Here is a 20,259-nt window from a genome sequence, read left to right on the forward strand (position 1 = left end):
GAATTTTTTTACAATCATTTGTCTAAATGATGTTAAGTTTGATGTGTTGGGACTCAGTGCTTTAGATTTTCCTTATCTGCCAGAAGTATGAATCAGAAAATTAGTGCTGGAATAAATTATTTATTTTAGTTACTGTAAGTTATAAGATTAAGATAAAATTTAAAAATAAATTTTTTGTTAGTAGAATAAATAATTTTTTTTTTTTAGCATAATATATAACAGCCAATCCTGTTCCACCATTCTGTGTCTAGGTGTTGATTAAGCCCTCTCCACTTCCCTCTGTTTTTCCAAGTTTCTTCTCTACAAATTTTCTCCAATGAAAGCTTTCTTCGGCTGTTGGTCCTTTATGTCACCCAACCACCGTTTGTGTGGGCATCCTCTAGGCCTTTTCCTCCTCTTCCCGCACTATTGGGGTCTTGCCAGCAAACATTCTTTTCACATGTTTCAGCTGCCTCAATCTGCCCTCCTTCACCTTCTTCCTCAGAATTTCCATTCCAGTCTCCACTATGATGTATTGATTACTTTCTCTGTCAATCTTTGTCTTTCCTGTTATACTACTCAGGAATTTCATCTCGCCAGCATGTAGTCTAGTCTCACTCCAACATCCATGTCTCTGCTGCATATGTTACTATTAGTACATACGTTTTTCACATTACCTCCTCTGGCTTCCTTGGTATTTTCTTGTCCCAGATCAAATGTCTCGCACTCTGAAACAGCTTTCTCCAATCTCTTTGCAATTTCATGTTCCTCTCTACTGTTGCTTTGAGCACTTGCTCATATTCCTTCCTATCTCTTCTCACCTGTGCATTGAAATCTTCCATTATGATACTGTACTTGTTAACATTAGATTCTAATAACTCTTCAAAATCATCTTTTCTTCTTCATAACATTCTTCTTGTGTTGCATATATTTGCTATGTGTGCAACACTTCTACTTCATTTTTAATTTCAATTCTGATCAGCCTTTTAAATGTATAGTTACCACCTCTTCTATTAGGTTCTTTTTCCTTTCATTTACTATGAGGATAACACTGTTTTTCGTTACCCTGTCATTCCCTTCCAGTAAAGTTTATAGCCTGATCACAGATCCCTCTCTCCCACTCCCTTCTATTTTGTCTCGTAAAGTCCAGAAATGTTTTTGTTCCTCTCCCAATCACCCTTATCAGCCTAATCAACTAAATCAACTATTCGATTTAAGCTAAGTATATTCAGTATTCCAATTCTTAAATTTGTAACTTCCCAGTTTTTATCCTTATTTCCAGTCTTCCAAGGCTTAGTTTGATTTTTTAAAGCAGTTTTCTTACCACATCAAGCTACACCCAATGTAACTTGTTATTTGGAGTACATAGTCTGATCTGTATTCTTTGACCTGTGTGGCTGGGAATAGCTATAATATGCTGGCAAATCGGCTTCCCAGCCAATATGTCGGCAGTAGCTTGCAAACATCACCACCAACCACATCAAGTTCCTTTACTTCCTAGGTTATGAATACATATTTTATATTATAAAATTACTTAACTTTTAAAAATATATGTTTATAAACAATCTGAAAATGAAAAAAAAATTTATTATTTTTTCAGTAGTATTGAAAAAAATATTTGTAATTGTATTTGTTTGAACAGTTTTATTATTTGATTTTTTTTTACAAATGATTTTATTTTAATTTTATTCCAATTACCAGTTGTTAAAGAAACCCATAAGTTAAATTAGTTTTGATCTGACGTCTGTGATATTTTAAAAATAATTTACTAAAATATTTTAATCTTTATTTTTTTGTGAAATAGAAGTTGCTGTAAGCCACTTTTATTTATTTGATATAGGATTTGGTTCATCATAGTATCTAGAATAGTTTTATCATTGTATTAAGTTAAGTCATTAAGTGAACATAATGACTAGAACTTCAAAGAAAGACCAAAGCTAAAAGAAAGATAAATGTTTAGTATCCCTTGTACTACTTTAAAATAATTAGGCTTATGTTCTTTGATTGATGAAAACTATCTAATTCTATAATGAGCATATATATATATAAATCTCTGCCGGCAGTCTGCTTTTATTGCTAGCATTTATATATCAGCACATAGAAATATATCAGCCAACAGTTGAAAAGTTGAGTTTTTAGTAAACTGTATTTAATGAAAATTACAATTATTATTTTTAATAAAATTCGCTGTTAAAATTCTTATTTAAAATTAGTTTATTTATTCCACCTTAACTGATAAGTGCATGTCATTTTTTTCTTTGATATATTTATATCATGGTATAAAATGTACAGACACATTTGTGTGCTGATAAGCATGCATATGCATGCACCAAATTATTTTTAAAATGTTGTTTGTCATTGTTTTAATGTTTTTTTTTTTTTTTTATGAAATACTACTTTTTCTATTAATATAATAATGTGATAACTGATCATTTTGCATTGTTATTAAAATTATCACCAAAATGGTGACCAACATTGAGCAAAGTTGCTCAATTCTGATGATGATCAGTATTGAAGATTCTGTTTAATTTAATCGCAAATTAAACCAAATTTACTTTAAAACAGTCTGTTTTTCAGTAAAGAGAATATATTTTAACACACATTAACATTAAAATGAAATAGGGAAATATACATTAGTGATATCCTAAATGAACAGATATAATTCACATCTGATACACTATTTGATTATGTTATAAATAAGCATATTCTTAACTCTGTTAACACAATACAAAATAGTAATTTGAATATCTCTGAATAATGTGGAAAATAGATTGCATTATTATTTAAAGTAAAATGTTTTATATGTTTGATTTATCATTAAAACTAATAGTTTTGTTTACACTGTACTACTGCACAATGGGTGACTGAGCAGACCACATTTGTGGAGGGCACCAAGAGTGTTTCTTTTCATCAGGTCCATGAACAACTGGTAATTGTGTAGTGCTACACAATGAAACAGCAGTATAGACAAGTATAATGAATTTTCTGTATTTCATACTTTTGTAAAATGATTATACATGTTCTTGACAGGCTATATTGGTTCACACTGTAATGGAAAAACACACCTTTCCTTCACAATCATTTATCTGCCTTGTTAAGTTGAAATTTTTGAGTTATTATTTACTTACTAATATTGAAATACATAGTTCACTGTAAAAAAAGTTTTCAATCTCTACCAAAAGCTAACAAATTAATCATTTTACAAGATCAGCATATTAAAACCAGCTAATGAAATATAAATTAAAGAAATACTTTAAACAGAGAAAAATATGTTCTTAAATATACTTTAATGTAAATTTTTTATACAATAAGGAGAATTGTTATTCTCCTTATTGCAAATCCAAAAAGAAATACGAAAGAATTTTTGTTGAGATAATGTTTTATCTCAACAATTTATTTAAGATGTTTCCTCTTAAATAAATTTAAGATTCTCAAAAGTGCAGTGAAGAAAAAGATTTAATTTGGTACATAACTCAACTTCTGTGGTAAGTGATATAAGATATAATTCTTCAAACACTATCTTTTATTTTGTGATAATACTATATTTTGGTATTGACACTGAAGTTATAAAATGTTGTCATGTATTAAACCTAAATTCTTTTGTAAGGTCTTATTGTTTAAATAATGCTTTATTATTTTTTTATTTGTTGTAGGTTTTACATGACCATATTTGTTATCGATATGAAATTCTTGAAGTAATAGGTAAAGGAAGTTTTGGACAAGTCATTCGAGCCCTTGATCATAAGACAAAGCAATTTATAGCTATCAAAATTATAAGGTAAATTTGTTCTATCATGGAAATTTTCAGTCTTAGTACCTTTTATGCAAATTGCAATGACAAATTTCTTTTTACTGTTAACTGCTGTTACCATCTATAAATGTCTAGGGTTTTTCTATGTTAAAATTTTTTATATATTAATATTAACTGCCATTTGTATCATTAATTATAATTCAGAAGTGATCAACTAGGGATTGTGTTTATTAATACCACAGTCTTTGTTTAACTGACCATTATATGTGTTAAAATACAATGTATTTATAATTACACAGCACACTTATTTTTTACATTTGAATGTAGTGATGTAGAACTGCCTAACATCATGCACAGTTATGTTTGGCTTGACCTAGTTATTATTTTTCTAGTAACATTTTGAAATAGAATTTATCAAAAATTAATTTTATATATATATGTATATATATATATATATATATATGTATAACTAGCTGATCAGGACTTGCTTTGCTAGCGTGACCATCTGACCCCAGGACTTAAGTCGACCCAGGCAAACCCCTGAGCTGGTCCATGGGTTCTTGGGGGCAGAGGGCCTACCCCAGGGCTGCAGAGCTCACTTTTTCACCATTCCTGCCTAGCCAAAGGGTTCCACCCCCTGGTTGTTCATTATTAACAATAATGAACACTGCAGGGTGTTAGAACAGCTGTAATTTTACTTATGTATGCCATTAAATTAACAATACACCACTTTTTTTTTTTTCTTTTTTTTTTTTTTTTTTTTTGTAAAAGGATGTGCAATTTGATTTTTAACAGTTTTTTTACCCAAGTACCGAGCTTAATAATACTTGTGATTAGTGATGGTAAAATAGTTCCAAGTACCGATGGAAGTGAAAGTGTTATTGTACATTGATATATAAATCAATGTATAGAATGTATTATTTAATTTCATAAATATTCAGCTTGATAACTTTTTATCATGTGGTTGATCAGCGTTTAACCGGTCTTTTTGTGAAAGATAGTTCAAGTTAAGTAATTGATTTCAAAATGTGTCCAATTTTTATTTTCAGTCTGAACACTGTAAATACTGAAAATATTAATAAAGAAAAGAATATCATGTGATATACGATGGAAAAGATTATTAAGTTCTGATAGTATTTATATGTTTTTCACCTAATACTTATTGTTTTAAATAAATATTTCCCATTGCACTACTAAAAAAATAATGTCTACGCAACATCAGCTGTGGCAAAATATGTATATTATTTAAAGTTCCTTTGTCAGCAAAAACAACAAATCTTGTATTACACGTGATGCAAGAGCATCATTCTTCAGAATGCGTTGTACAAAATCAAGCTGAAAGGTAAGCTAAAGCTCATATTTCCTATATGAATATGCTTTTGGGAAGCCACAATTCCAATCCCTACTTGATATTATAATCATAATGTATTAAGTATTTACAAACATTCATGTTTGTTACTCTGCCCAGTTACATCTATCAGAAAGTCTGCCTCCTCACTTTCTGTTTCTCCAATTCTTTAAAACATTTCGAATGAGATTGCTATAGTCTTGATTTAAATTTCATTTCAAAATAAGTTAAATCAAAAAATGTTATTAGATGTATCCATTTTTGAAAGTGGGGAGGTACAACCAGAGCAAACTAGAGCAGTAATAAAGTGTGTAATAGTTTTGAGTTAGTAAGAAAAGATGTAACATTTTATATTTTAAGTATTTAAAAACACAATTATAGCATCAATATATGATGAATATGCAGTATTAATTAGGTAATGCTCTCCAGACACTTAATTAAAATTCACATTAGCATGTATAAACCATTGTTGCTTCCTTCTTATGCTTGTCAATTCTGTCTAGTTCTGAATTCATCCTGAATGTTGTGCTGGATGTTAAACTGATAAAATTGTTTCTGTTTCAGAAATAAAAAACGTTTCCATCATCAGGCTTTAATAGAAGTTAGAATATTAGATCACCTACGTAAGAAAGATCCAGATGGTTCACATAATGTAATACACATGTTGGAGTATTTTTACTTCAGGAATCATCTTTGCATTAGTTTTGAACTGATGAAGTAAGAAAGGCTTAGTATTTTCATTTTATTTGTGTATATGTGTGTGTTGGGTGTATATTTGTGTGTTTTTATGAAGTTTAGTGACTATGTTATCAATAATCATTCTGTTGTTTTGTCAGTAAAATTTGTATTTTATAAGATTTTTTATGTAATTTTTTTACATGCTTTTTCACTCCTTCTAAATTCTTTTTGAAAAATTATTTTTCTTAATGTAATTATAGCCTAATATAGTGGACTATATAGCATAAGATTATAATACTTCAGATAACTGTCTGCACTTGTTACAAGTATATTTAATGCAGTGTTAGTTTGGATTTAAGTTGCATCTCATAATCACCAATTATAAGGAAAAAAACAATAATTTTATTCTTAAACCTACTAGAAAAATATACCTAGAAAATATTCCCTCAAATACTTTTTTTTTTTAGAAGTTTCCTAGTTTTGAGTGAATGAATAAGAACAGTTAGTAGCAACATACTACATATATTTATATAAAACAAAAAGTATTACTGCAAATACAAGACATCATGTGTTGATAAATACCTGTAAATTTGCTTTATTTAAATAAAACTGCATCTATTATTATTTGGTGACAGAATGTAAAACTGACAGATTTTGTAAAACTGAAGAGATTTAGAGATCAGTGTATTATTACAACAATAACTGATGCATTACCAATATTTTTTTTTTTTTTTCGAGTTGGTATGTGTATATTGAGATCCAATTTTATGATTTAATTTAATAAATATTTTTAATTTCAGTTTGAAGGTATGAATTTAATTATATTTTTACTTTTACCTTTGCAGCTTGAATTTATATGAATTGATAAAAAAGAACAATTACCAAGGATTCAGTTTAAATCTTATCCGTAGGTTTGCTCACTCATTAGTGCAATGCCTTCGTCTTCTTCATAAGGAGAACATAATTCACTGTGATCTGAAACCTGTAAGTTATTTATGTTTTTTTTATTTTCCTTATGTTAATTATCTTTATGCATATAGGAGAATATTGCTCAGTCAGTTTAGATAAACAAGTTACTTTATCTACCATAATTTAAAACTCATGTCTGAACATTTAAATGAGATCAATTTAAGAAGTCTTGGAGCATGTATTAGAAAATGATTTGTTTGTTTTAAGGATTTCTGGTTATTTAATCTCTATCTTCCATAATAGTGTTTCTGATGGATTTAATTAAAAATACCTACCAATTATCATTTTATTTCTTGTTGGTTGGTACACATAGATTTAACAACAATAACCGATGAAATAAAGTTAAGACTTTAAATTTAGAAAAAAATCAGTATAAAAAATATAATGAAAAGAACCAAAATTAAAAAAATACCTAAAACAAAAAAAAAACAAACAATTGTTGTTAGAGTAAAACTGTTAAATTTTGCCGAAGATATTTAACAATAATACATATCTTAAGAATTACAAGATTATGAAATATTTAAGAAACTGGGAACTAAAATAATTGAAATTCATTCTTCAATGGGTACAGTAAAAGAGAAGTTTGTGGGATAATTTTAAAAGATGAAGAAAAGAACAAAAGAATTTGTAAAGGATAATTAATTAGAACTAAGAATAATAAAATGAGTTTGAGACAAAAATTAAAACAACAGAAAATACAGAGCTGTTACAATTTTTTTAAGGTCCTGAGTGAAGCATTTCTCCATCTCTTACAACCTTATGGCTTTCCATTATTATACTTAATAATAGAAAACTGTAACCAATAATACCTCTTGGTTTTATATACTTCGAGTAGATTATCTTAGGAAGTAACATACTGAAAAACAAAAGGATAAAGAATCTACAATCAAAGCAAAGTTAAATAAAGTGCCATTGGTCATCAACATTATTAATTCTCTTTTTGGAGTGATGAATTCTTCTTATGATATTTGGCAGTAGTAGTGAGTGCTACTAAAATTAATAAACAATTTTATTCATGGTAATAATATTTATATATTTTCTTTAAGTGTGTTTTATTAATAGCCGTGGTTTTTCCTTTAGGAAAATGTTCTGTTAAGACAACGAGGTAGCAGTTCAATAAAAGTAATTGACTTTGGTAGTTCTTGTTATGCCCATCAACGAGTCTATACATATATTCAGTCTAGGTTTTATCGATCGCCAGAAGTTATCCTTGGTCTTCCGTATGGTACATCTATTGATATGTGGAGTTTAGGTAAGATTTCTGTTGTGTGTATCTATTTATTGATTATATTTCTTATTTATGATTTTTATCATTATTTGTACAAATTAATTTAAATATAGACTTTTTAATTACTATCGTAACTGAAATTGTAGTCTTAAACAAAGCATTTATATGTCCACCCCAAGTAAAATCATACTCTTACAATATATGTATGTATGTTCAGTCTGGAAAATTGTATCTGCACTGTTTAGATCAGCTTCCTCTAAAATTTAAATACCTGTGATGAATGTTTGTCTGTAAAGACCAGATGTCAGAAGAAAGATAGAACTGGAAAGATTTTCTTGCATGCATATGTTTGTAACTGTGTATGGTCTCTGCAAAGCCTCCATTCAGAATCTCAATAGAAATTTGTGTGATAAGCATTACAAGTTATTTATTTTAATTAGTTTTATTTAATAAAAAAAGGTATCGTTAGAAAGCTAGGATAACAGTGTGAAGCCTGGATTATGCAAGTTAATGTGGCATATATATAGGAATGTAAAAGGGTAAAAGGCAGTTGTTCCTTAAGGGTTTACAATCCTAAACTCTTTTAAGCTGCATGAAGGATAAACATAAGCAAAAGATTTGTTATATAGATTATGATAATATTATGTTTCTTATAAAATTTAATCAGCTTGATGATCCTTTATTAGCTACAGTACCTAGCTACAAAGATAGTAGTTGGTGTTTTAAAATCACCTCTTTTTAAAAATAGTAAATATTATTCCCATCAAAAAGATATACAACATATATATATATATATATATATATATATATATATATATATATATATCTGTGTGTGTGTGTGTGTTTTTAAGAAAAAATTATTGTTTAAATCAGTATAGAAGTATTTATTTAAAAGACTAAACAATTTTTTAAAAAATGCCTTGATCAGTTTTTCAGATATTGTATCTGCTTAAAAAGTGAAAAGTCAGAAAAGTAGAAAACAAGTACTTTCATTTCCATGCATATATGAGTTTTGTTTTCTGATACTAATTTGAGAAACATATCACTAATATATTGAATGACCAGCAGGTCATAAAAGTCCCAGTGCAATAACAAGTAAAAGTTTTAATCTTTTAACAGAGAGATTCTTGCACTAAACATTTAATAAAATAGAAACGGTAGTAGTTCAATCAGTTATTGTTGATGATTCATTTTTTTTTAAATAATAGTTATTTTTAAAATTCACTATATTAAAAATGTTTTTAAATTTTAATAAAATAAATTTTGTTTTTTTGTAAATCTTATGGAGTTTACTTGCTTCTTATTTTTTACTTATAATGATTTTTATGTTTAGGTTGCATCCTTGCAGAGTTATATACAGGATATCCATTATTTCCTGGAGAGAATGAAGTGGAACAACTGGCTTGTGTTATGGAGGTTTTAGGTGTTCCTCCTGAAGAAGTAATTATGAATGCTACTAGAAGAAGACTGTTTTTCGGTTAGTTAATTATTGTTTTTATTTTGTATATGCCCTAATCTATTGAATTGTTTTTATTATAGAAGACGAATGACTGTGATCAGACATACCTTTGTTCTTTTTAGTGTAACTGTAGTGGTTGTCAACAAATAGAGCTCAGTATGATGTTACAACTGGTTTTGAATCTTGACAATCTAGTTCTTCAATTAATGTTTATAGAAGCTAGTGCAGCTAGTGAATATTTATAGATAGTGCAGTAAGTACCAGAATGTGATAACAACTGTTTGCTGTATGGAGAAATAATATTGATACATTTATACCAAATACTACAATAAAGTAAAATATCTTCTCTATTTTGACTAACCATCAGAAATCGGTTTTTGAAAAGTTCTCATCATTTTATTTTCATAAGCATAGATAACAGCTGCAAAAAGTACAATTATCCACCTAAAGATAGCAATTCACTATCAGCAAAGGCCGATAGGAAAAAACTCTTGATGATTATATTATGTTTTGACATTTGCTTATTAAAATTACTTCTTATATTTAATATTTATAAAATAATTTCATTAAATTTTTATAGATTATATTTATTTATTTTTATTTTTTGTGAATAATATAAATATTTTAGTACTTATTTTTTTATTGAGAATATAAAGTTAATATCCAATTATAATCATCCTTATTTTTATTTTTTTTGTAAGATGATTCTGATCAGTATTAACATTTATTTATAACTTAACAGTTATTAATATTTGTAGGCAATTTTCTCCTTTAGTCTGAAGATAATTTATATACAATTTTTTTTTCAGATTCCAAGGGAAATCCCAGGTGTATAACTAACAGTAAGGGAAGGAAACGAAAGCCAGGATCAAAAGACATTGCTATGGCTATAAGATGCAATGATAAACTTTTTGTTGATTTTATCACACAGTGTTTAAAGTGAGTCTAAACAAGATTTATTTAGTTTTATTCCCCTTCATTAGAAATAAAAATGTTTTGAATATTTCATTTTTATTTTATACTTTTTGTATTAATTAACATTCATTTTCTTTTGGTATAATGATCTAACTTACTGGTGATAAAGATTATTCAGTAATGAATGATATAACTATCTCTCCTAAAACAGAAATGTCACAGTTGCAAAGAAATTGTTACGAGAGTTAGGAAGTAACATAATGCCACCTTCAGCAGTCTTTTTTCATTATATAATGATATGTACATTCATATACATATTGATATACAAACATGATTTTACAAGGAATAACAGTTGCAATGTTCATATAATATTGTAAGCCTTGATCATGATGTTATCAGGACTATTGCTGTATCAGAAGTTAGAAGATTTAGTGGTTTATCCTTGAGTTTGATATATCTCATAAAATTCTCATCATTACTTTCATTATTTCATTTTTGTGAATGAATAAATAACTGGTATTTTTATGAAAAGTTTTGCGATTGAATGACATTGACAATCTTTTTCACTGATCTATATCATCTGGATTGTGTAGATACAAACGCAAATAAATCTAATCCTAGTTTAATAATAATTAGAAAACTTTTATGTTCAATTTAAATCTAAACAATTAAAAGTAGATTAAGAGTACATATTCTAAATATGTATTCACATATATATTTTATTTATAAATATTTTTCATTTACATGTACCTAAAAATCAAATATTGATAAATATTTTTCTCCATATTTGCTATTTTGTAATACTTTGTATAGAAATTAAACTTTCTAATCAGAAATAAAAATGTCAAAGTATTTGCTGGTTATAGATGCTAAGTTGTCACTTTTATATAAACTGCAGTTTCAATATCTATTATAAATATTAGCTTATCACAATAATTAGCTTTAAAAGTTTCAATAATATTAGAATATATTGTTTTGTTTTTCATAGCCTTACCAAATAAACAAATTGAATGATAATTGTCAATAATTTGCTTTAATAATAACAGAAATTCTTTCTCAAAGGAATAGAGATGTCCTTATATGTATTTCATACATTGATCCATTGAAAATGATGCCACCAGAATGTTTATTATGAATTGTTCAGAGGTAATAAAAGTAAAACCTAAATTATAGTGATTTAATTATGAAATTAACATTTGTGCATATAAGTTAGTAACATCTTACCTTCTGGAAGTAATTTACTTTTCAAATGAATTTTTTAGGTTTTCTTATAGTTTAACATATATATATATATATATATATATATATATATATATATATATATATATATTTCTTTTTGATATTACAGATTAATTTTAGTTGCTACTTTTTTATGGACATTTCTCCAGTAAAAATTCAATTTCTATACATTTATAGTTCAAATTATGAAAATAAGTTTGGTAGTCATTGAATTTTGACTAACTACTAATGAATTACTTTTATATTTTGATAAATTCATGAGTAGAAATATTAGAGTAAATCATTGCTTACTTATATTTACATACTGTCAAATGATTGATCATCTTTTTTGTATGTAAATCTGAATAGCAAACATGCTGCATATACATTTGTAGATCATCCTAACATTAAATAGGAAAAATTTATCAATTTTATAAAAATTTATTGTAAACATTTTGCAGTAATTACTAATGCTTGTTTTTGCAGCTGGGATGCCAAGAAACGAATGACTCCTGAAGAAGCTCTTCGTCATGAGTGGTTGAAATCTTCATCATCAACACAACAGAACCAACAATCGGAAATTAGAAGATCACCGTCCACAGTGAGCCAACAACCAGCACCAGCTGCTTCACTGTATGGAATTTATCGTGGATCAAAACCTTCTGTCAAACTGGACCCTAACCTTGATGATTCTGGTACTTTCTTACCACCTATACTATGAGAAAGTTGTCCTGATGATAATTATCCATTGACTCGACTTTTGATCTCATATTGTGATGTTGTAGTCGGATATTGAAGACAATCGACGTTCATTTGTTTTTTCTTTTGTCAATAATTAATTTTGTTTACAATGTATAGACTAATATCAGTGATAGTCATAAGTGAAAGTGTGATAATGTTTATTAAATACATACAAAGTATGTGTTGTTTTAAACACAAAACCTCCTATCTGGTATTAATTTGTCTTAGAGCTCTACTGTTACCATTGAGCTCTTTATGTTTTGTTACTAAATTTTGAATAATTATTATTGTTATTATTATTATTATTATTATTATTATTATGTAGTCATTTTAAGTTCATTTCATTGTATAAGTTTACAAGACTGAAACATTTAATTATATAGAAAAATATTATTTTAATAATTTTGCCTTATAAATATAATAATATTAATTGATTATTTAATTACTTTTTAACATCTTATTGACAATACAATGCCAGATAACTGTAAACTAGTTAATTGTAAATACTATAAAATAAATACCATATATTAAGTGCTGTTTAAATAGAACTTCCTATTTTTCTTCCTTCCTTGTAGGAAATTTTTGTATAATACTATTGTATAGTGATTTTAAAATTTAAACACCTTACCATTTTAATTTTTTTCAAGTTGATATCATTTTAATGGCATTATTATAACTTTATTATAATTACATTTGCAATTTTAGTTCCATTGACAATCGTATAAATAATAAGTTCAGTTTTTTACCATTATTCCTTCAATGAGTAATTTATTATAACATTATTTGTGTTTTTTTGTGTTGCTTTATTATGGACACAATTTTTAATATTATTGTTTTATAAAGTGTAAATAATTTGTTAAAATGGTACATAGATTTGTTTTGAATATTCATATTGTATATTCATTAAATATATATATATATATATTATTTGTTCAATAAAAATGTGATATTGTTATTATTGAAAACAATGTCACAGAATTTGATTTAAATAGTATTCTCAAATCATACCAGCATTTCATTAATTACTGTTTACTGAATGTATGTCTTGAAATTGTGTTATTTGTTACAAATTATGTTTTTTGTTTATTTTGACAATTTTTATCTTATTTAATTTTTATTGATGTGAATTAATTTTAAAGTTTTATTTAAAATAAATTTCTTTGTACAAAACGTTCTATGTAATAATTATATGAACAATGTAATTTCCAATTTTAAAAAAACTTGTTTTAATTTTTATCAATTCACCACCATTAATTAATTAATTAATTATAATTATTATCTGACAATGAATTAATAAACCTAATTATAAATATATTTATCATTAATCTGTTAATAATAATGTTTGTTAATTAATTAATATTTGTATAATCTTATTTGTATTTTTAAGAACTGCCTGAATTTTGTCTTTGTATCATATTTTTGTTTGTTTGTTTTTATGTAATTATAATTAATTTCCTTTTCTAATTTTCCTATAAATGTAGTGTTCACTATAATTATGCAGTATGTTATGTGTTTTCATTAAAAGCAATTAAATAATGTGATTTTATTCAAAAATATATGCAACTCCTTTTTTGTAATCATAATCCCGACATTTATTTTTCTTAATGCTGATTGTGGTTAAGTACAGACCCGTAGTTTAGTGTTGGGATGGAAAAATATTTTCAGAAATTCTACTTCATAATATCTTGATAATATTGTCAAATAAATATTGTCATCTGGCAATAAATGAAAATTTTGCCAACCAGAGATGTTTATATTTGTTTTAGGATCCTTCTGATTCAAAAAATATAAAAATGTTGGTTACAGAATTATGAATATGTGCTGTCCATTTTACTTTATATCGAAGAAAGTTAATTTATAATTAGACTAAATACTTAATAAATACAGTTCAGTCAAGTTTAAAAATTTACCATTTTGTTGAGAACTTAAAATAATTTTTTACTTTTATTTTATTTTTGATTTTTTAACATTTAATAAATCAGATTTTAAATTTTCTGTAATAATTCTTATAACTGTTAAAAATTTAAAAAAGTTATCTCTGGTTAAAATTACTTTTCTCACCTTTTCTGTACATTCAGATCTTTTGTCTATAGTTCTTTAGTTGTTTCTGGATTGATTAATCATGCTTGGAACAATTTATTAAATCATACATTTATTCCCTCAAATTGATAATTATTGTTCTGCATTTCTTTGTACAAATTTGCCTTTAAAAATATTTCTATTCTCACCATCTAGTCCTGTTTTTTGAGAAAATTAGGCTAATTTACTCTATCCATACCTGTAAAAAAACACAGTTACTATGCATCTTGAAGGGAAGGTGATAATTGAAAGTTGCTACTTTATGCATTATGCCTTATATTATTTTTTTTCCTGTTAAAAAATCACTGAATTGAAATTTTTTTTTTTATACTTTATTTTATATAACTTAGTTTTTATTGTGGATGGAGAGGCATTAAACACGTATCACAGATAAAAGGAGTGTTGCTAGAATCTAAATAGTTTGCAAAGTTACACTGCCATAATAGAAATAATTATAAATTTTAGTGTGGGATTATATTTTAAGCTCTAACCAAATCCTCTGAAACCTTATTATTGTAAAGTTTTCAAAAATTGTTACTTTTTAAAAAACAGCTTGCCACATTAAAAAGTACTTAATACAAAACTTTAAACATGAACAAAAATTATGTACGTAATAATATAACAATAGCTTAGATCTTAATTTGCATTTTACCAACCCCTTGCTGGTTAGCGCTACAATGATGATGACCATCCTAATGTGAGAATGCTGTGAGAAGAAAAGTGTCTTAATAATGAAAGAAATTATGTAGAAAAGTAGTTTTCTAAAATGTATTTTTTTTAACAACAAAATGATACTTAATTTTCAAATGTGCCCTAGTGTATACTTTTTTGGATAATGTTCGAGGTTTTCTAAAAAAAAAAATTGTCTTTTTAATAATCAGCTGATTATTTTCATACACTTATTCTGTAACATAATTTTAAAGCTGACAAACAAAACAGGTAACGCATTTATAAAAGCTACATGAATTTTTCATTTTTTAAATGTTCTTATAAAATTATTGAATATTAAACACAGGGATGTTTAATTTTTTGGGGCAGCAATTGCTCTACAGGAAAGAGCTGAAAATTAATGAACAGTGAAAGGGTTAAGCACCTACCTGATAAAGAAAATAAATGGGAGATAACTAAAATGCAGCCCTGTGATAGAATATGTAAAATAATTACAAGGGAATGGAGGAAATCAGTAAAAGCAGACTGCTAATTACAGAGAAAGAAATTATCAAAGTGTAGGGAACGTGTGTATGAAAAGATATAAAACTGTTGCTGTGTTTGATGTTGTAGCGTTAGAAAAGACAGAAGCTGCAAAAGATTAGTATTTTTGGAAGAAGCAGAAAAGATTTGTTAATAAGTTAATGAAGAAAACGATAATTTGCAGTAATCCTAGGATATGAGATGGATACAGAAGACTTGTGGTTCAGTTGCAAGGGTATAAAGAATTCAATCCATTCAAATATTCAACTGAAAATCCAAAATCAAAACTGCACAACCAGGAGTAAGCTAGTAATACTGAATAGATCACAGACTTGCAATCTCAATAGAAAAGCAAGGAGAAACTATATATAATACTTGAAAGTAGAATTTTTAATTATACATAAACAGCTGCTTGACAATGACCAAAGAAGTGACTTAAGCAGTGAAAATATTTTGGTGAACCAGAAGGTTTTTCAGGATAGATTGAAATTGGGGCGGAATATAAGAGTAAAAGAAATATCTGAAACTGGTTGCTACAGAAAAGTAAAGGTAATCTCACAAATTCAAGATCCACATTTTTCTGCCGAGACAACAGTAAAATCCACCACTACAAATAAGCTCTTTTTTGAATACATTGAACCAAACTAAATTTACCAGAACATGGGCAAATGACCAATTCATCAATATTGTATTCTGTTGGAAATAATATAATCCAATTACCTCCATCTATCATTTATTAACATATTAAAGATGGGTGGCTTCAATTGCTTCCAGCCAAATTGTTTGATCAGACAAGTTTTAGCAGCAGATTAATACTGTCATGAAGCAGCAAAATCCTATGTCTGAGCATGTCTTTCCTCTTCTTTTGAATTGCATAGCTCAATTTTTTGAGCATATCACAATAAAGTGAACAATCTGTAATCTTCGCACAAAGTCAACCAACAAAACCCCAGTTTTATCCCAGAACATAGCATACATGACATTACATGCTGAGATTTTCTGAATCACAATTCTATAGACTGTTTAGATTCTATGGTGATGCGAGACATCAAAGTTCTCAAAAAATGAAAATGATGGTAGACCTTCATTTTCATATTTGGTAAGAAAATAGAATTGAGTCTAATTACTTTGTTTTGTGAACCTCCGTCAATATTTTCTGCACCCAACAGACAAGAGTTTGCAATAGCCTAGTTTTTGTGTTATGATTTCTTGCAAAACTGTTAAATTTCAAACAACTCGGATACATTATGAAGAAATTATTTTCATTTTCTTTAGTTTTTCATTCATTCATGTGACCATATCAGTACTATAAATACATATTTATTACCAACCAAATCATTATTCATAATAGAAAGACACCTACTCTTGCTCGGATTGAACATCCCTCATTGAACAGCCTTAATTCCTAACTTTCCATCACTTGCAGCTTTTTCACCATAAACTACATTAATTGTACGATGAATATCAACCAGTTTGACATATCTCATGTTTTAAATTGGATAAGTGCCCTAATGTTACATTCAGTGTTTTTGTCAATCACTTGAAAATTTAAACTATGTTTAATTGACTGAAAACAAAATCACTGTACTTGTAATGGTGTCTATCAAAAACCACTCACTGCTGTGATTGCAGCACTGCGGTGATAGTAGAAGGGAACAGTACTTACTTTCTGGATGCTGCTCATATAAGCTTATGAAAATTACAATTGCTTCCTGTATACAAATAATTAATTACTGTGATGAAATATTTATTCAGTATATTCAAAAAAATAAATCTCAAATTTTTTAGACAAAAAAATAATGTCGCTATACACTAAGAATTTAAATAGATAAAAACTTACCAGCTGAGCAATATCGTATTTTATATGCTGGGAAAGGTTGCTACCTTTCCCAGCATATAAAATGTGGTGGTCCCACATGTTCTCGATTTTATAGTGTAATTATTGTTAACTAAAAGTGATATTTGAATAGAGCAGTTAAAAGGGAAAATTGTATAAATGTTGAATTAAATAGCTATGGGAATAAACCAGCAAAGGGGTAAACAGTTTTTTAATCCTTTCATAATTACATTAAGTCGTTAGGATGGTTCTTTCACAGAACTTGGAAGCACTATATACTGGTATTATATAATTATTCTTATTTTCCTTTTTATTTACAGGATTTTTCAGGAAATACTTGAGGTAGTTCTGACTTCTTTCCTCTTATTGATTGATTCATTATATGCATGATTTAAAATTAATCATGTATTTTAAGAAAAATCACAATTGTAAAGCACTCTGTAGTCACTTATCTCTAATTCTCCTAAAATGCTGCAATTTGATATAGATATTTCTGAATGGGTGTTTAGGAAAATTAAGAAAATAATTTGTAATTATTTAGTTGAGGTGTCTCACCCCGAAATCACAAAAAAACATATCAAATCTTTTGAAATGTATTTTATGATGGAAACAAAGTGTTGGAAAGGTAGATATTTGAATATTGATACGCTCGATAATGCAGATTCTCACCTCCGGATAATGTAGAATTCTTTCTTATTCACTACACTACTTTTATCATTTATAACGTATTCATTAAATTATATTGTTGTCTGCTATTCTCACACGGTGTCTAAGTTTTCTGAATTTTCTTTATAGAATTTACAGTGTTCAGTAAGTAAATAGAGGTGGATGAAAAAAAAATCTGCTGGACCTGAAATGTATATGTAAAAATTGTGAATTTACATTTATTACACTTATTGAATTCCTTCAGCCTGTTGATAATGTGAGACAATTTTTTTACAATCATGGCATTTTGCCGAAATACAGACTATGTCCATCGTGTAATAACGAAATGAAGATAGACACTTTTTCTGTTGTAGAAAACGCCTTCGTGTATTTAACAAACATAAGAAATATGAAAGTAAACAGTGTAACATAGCCATTTTTCAATATGCCGAATCATGGTAAAACATGGATTCTAATCTAGCCACTGCTAGATTAGAATTACCTGTTATTTTATGTTTTTCCATAATATGGTGTGTAATAAAGTCATCTCGGCAAGATATGTTGTGTAGTGAGCTAAATTTGTACTGTAGTAGATTGGAGCAATTATTTTCAGGAAATTTGTGACCTAATTCCAAAAAGTTTGGAGGAGTAGGCAAAGTTGTAGAAATCGATGAAGCCAAAAACGAAAATATGATCGTGGCAGAATTATAAATGGAAATTGGATATTTGGTGGAATACAATAGACACAAAAGAGTTTTCATGGTTCCAGTAGGAAACTTTGTTCTGTATTACAAAGGACTATGTACACCCAGGTATTACAATTATTAGTGACTGTTGGAAATCTTATGATTGTTTACAAACAGGAGGCTTCCAACACCTAATTGTGAATCATACATACAATTTTATAGATCTGGACACTGGAACACATACGCAGACAATCGAATGTCAATGGAGGGAAACAAGAAGCAATCTGCCGCATTATGGAAATTCCAAACACCATTTCCACGGACATATGGCCAAATTTTTAAAAGGAAGTATTGTGATTATAAAACACTATTTCACCATTTATGGCGAATTATAAGTGAAATACACATTGATTCAGCAAATCACATGTGTGATGATTCTGCAGAAGTATCATTGCAGTCTGATTCAGATTAATTGTTTATAGCTTTAAATATAATGTTTTACTATGATATAAGTATTTTTTTCGTATAGCTACGTAATTTGAATTTTTGTATCACTATGTAAATTTTTACTAATTTTCTATTTTCCGACACCCAAAACACATAATTAAATGAATAAATATTAATTTTGAATAATTTGATATGTTTTTTGTGATTTTTCGGGGTGAGGCAGCTCAACTAAATAATTACCAAAAAAGTGTTTGATTAACAGCCTGCAAGGGTAGTAAAAATGGAATTCTTAAGCAGAGTGGAATAAACCGAAAACTTCAAGTAACAGCAAATGAGAGACCTCTTTCAGACCTCGGACAATCTTCAATCTTGATTATTAGTACTGTAACTTGCATTAAAAAATAATGTAGTAAACTTTTGATGATTATTAACACAACAGTGCTAGTATTTAATGGAAATTAATAAAGTTTTTACATGTCACTTCCCCAACCATTACACTTGTATATGAATGTAAAATAAGTATGATGAACACATCAGTTTCAAATTTCTATAACACTGTCCAAATAAATTCTTATGTTAATTTATTATATGATGGTTCATCATTTTTTATTTAGCTTTATAAATATTATATTTTTATAATTACTGTTTTAAACTATTTTCATTTGTATTATTATCATTCGCCTTTTCAATTGTTTCTAAATTATTTTCTGTATTTTTGATTTCATGCGTTTAATAATTAAATGTTCTGCCACATTATAACATTTTAATATATATCTTTGCAATATTTCCAAAGAAATGTTTGGATTTTGGCATATGTGATAAACCATATTTAAAAAAAATTGGAATTTTAAAACAACTTACAAACAGTACAATCAGTTTAAAAATTGTCCTAAAACAAATTAAAAAAATATTTTTTGTGACTACAGTGCATATATATATATATATGTTGTGTGTGTTTTCCTTCTTTTTTTTGTTTTTGTGTGTAAGGTTATTTTTTATATAATCTACACAGACATTTTTCTGCTCCCCTAACAAAATTTCTACTTGTGTAACCTAACAGATTGGGCTCCAGCTGTGGCATACGAGGG

General features: G+C 27.5%; 1 protein-coding gene across 7 annotated transcripts in view; it reads left to right on the forward strand.

The window, feature by feature from the left end:
* The window catches only part of Dyrk2 (Dual-specificity tyrosine phosphorylation-regulated kinase 2), a 395,412-nt gene extending 381,570 nt beyond the window's left edge, over positions 1-13,842 (forward strand). For all 7 annotated transcript variants that reach the window (XM_075356126.1, XM_075356128.1, XM_075356127.1 and 4 more), the window contains 7 exons: positions 3,633-3,757; positions 5,643-5,795; positions 6,602-6,740; positions 7,806-7,977; positions 9,287-9,430; positions 10,222-10,351; positions 12,032-13,842. In XM_075356126.1, coding sequence (XP_075212241.1) covers positions 3,633-3,757; positions 5,643-5,795; positions 6,602-6,740; positions 7,806-7,977; positions 9,287-9,430; positions 10,222-10,351; positions 12,032-12,266 — 1,098 coding nt within the window. In that variant the 3' untranslated portion in view covers positions 12,267-13,842. The remainder of the gene's footprint in view (positions 1-3,632; positions 3,758-5,642; positions 5,796-6,601; positions 6,741-7,805; positions 7,978-9,286; positions 9,431-10,221; positions 10,352-12,031) is intronic.
* Positions 13,843-20,259: the final 6,417 nt, after the last annotated feature.

This window comes from Lycorma delicatula, chromosome 2 (assembly GCF_047948215.1).
Source record: "Lycorma delicatula isolate Av1 chromosome 2, ASM4794821v1, whole genome shotgun sequence".
NCBI classification, from domain to species: domain Eukaryota; kingdom Metazoa; phylum Arthropoda; class Insecta; order Hemiptera; family Fulgoridae; genus Lycorma; species Lycorma delicatula.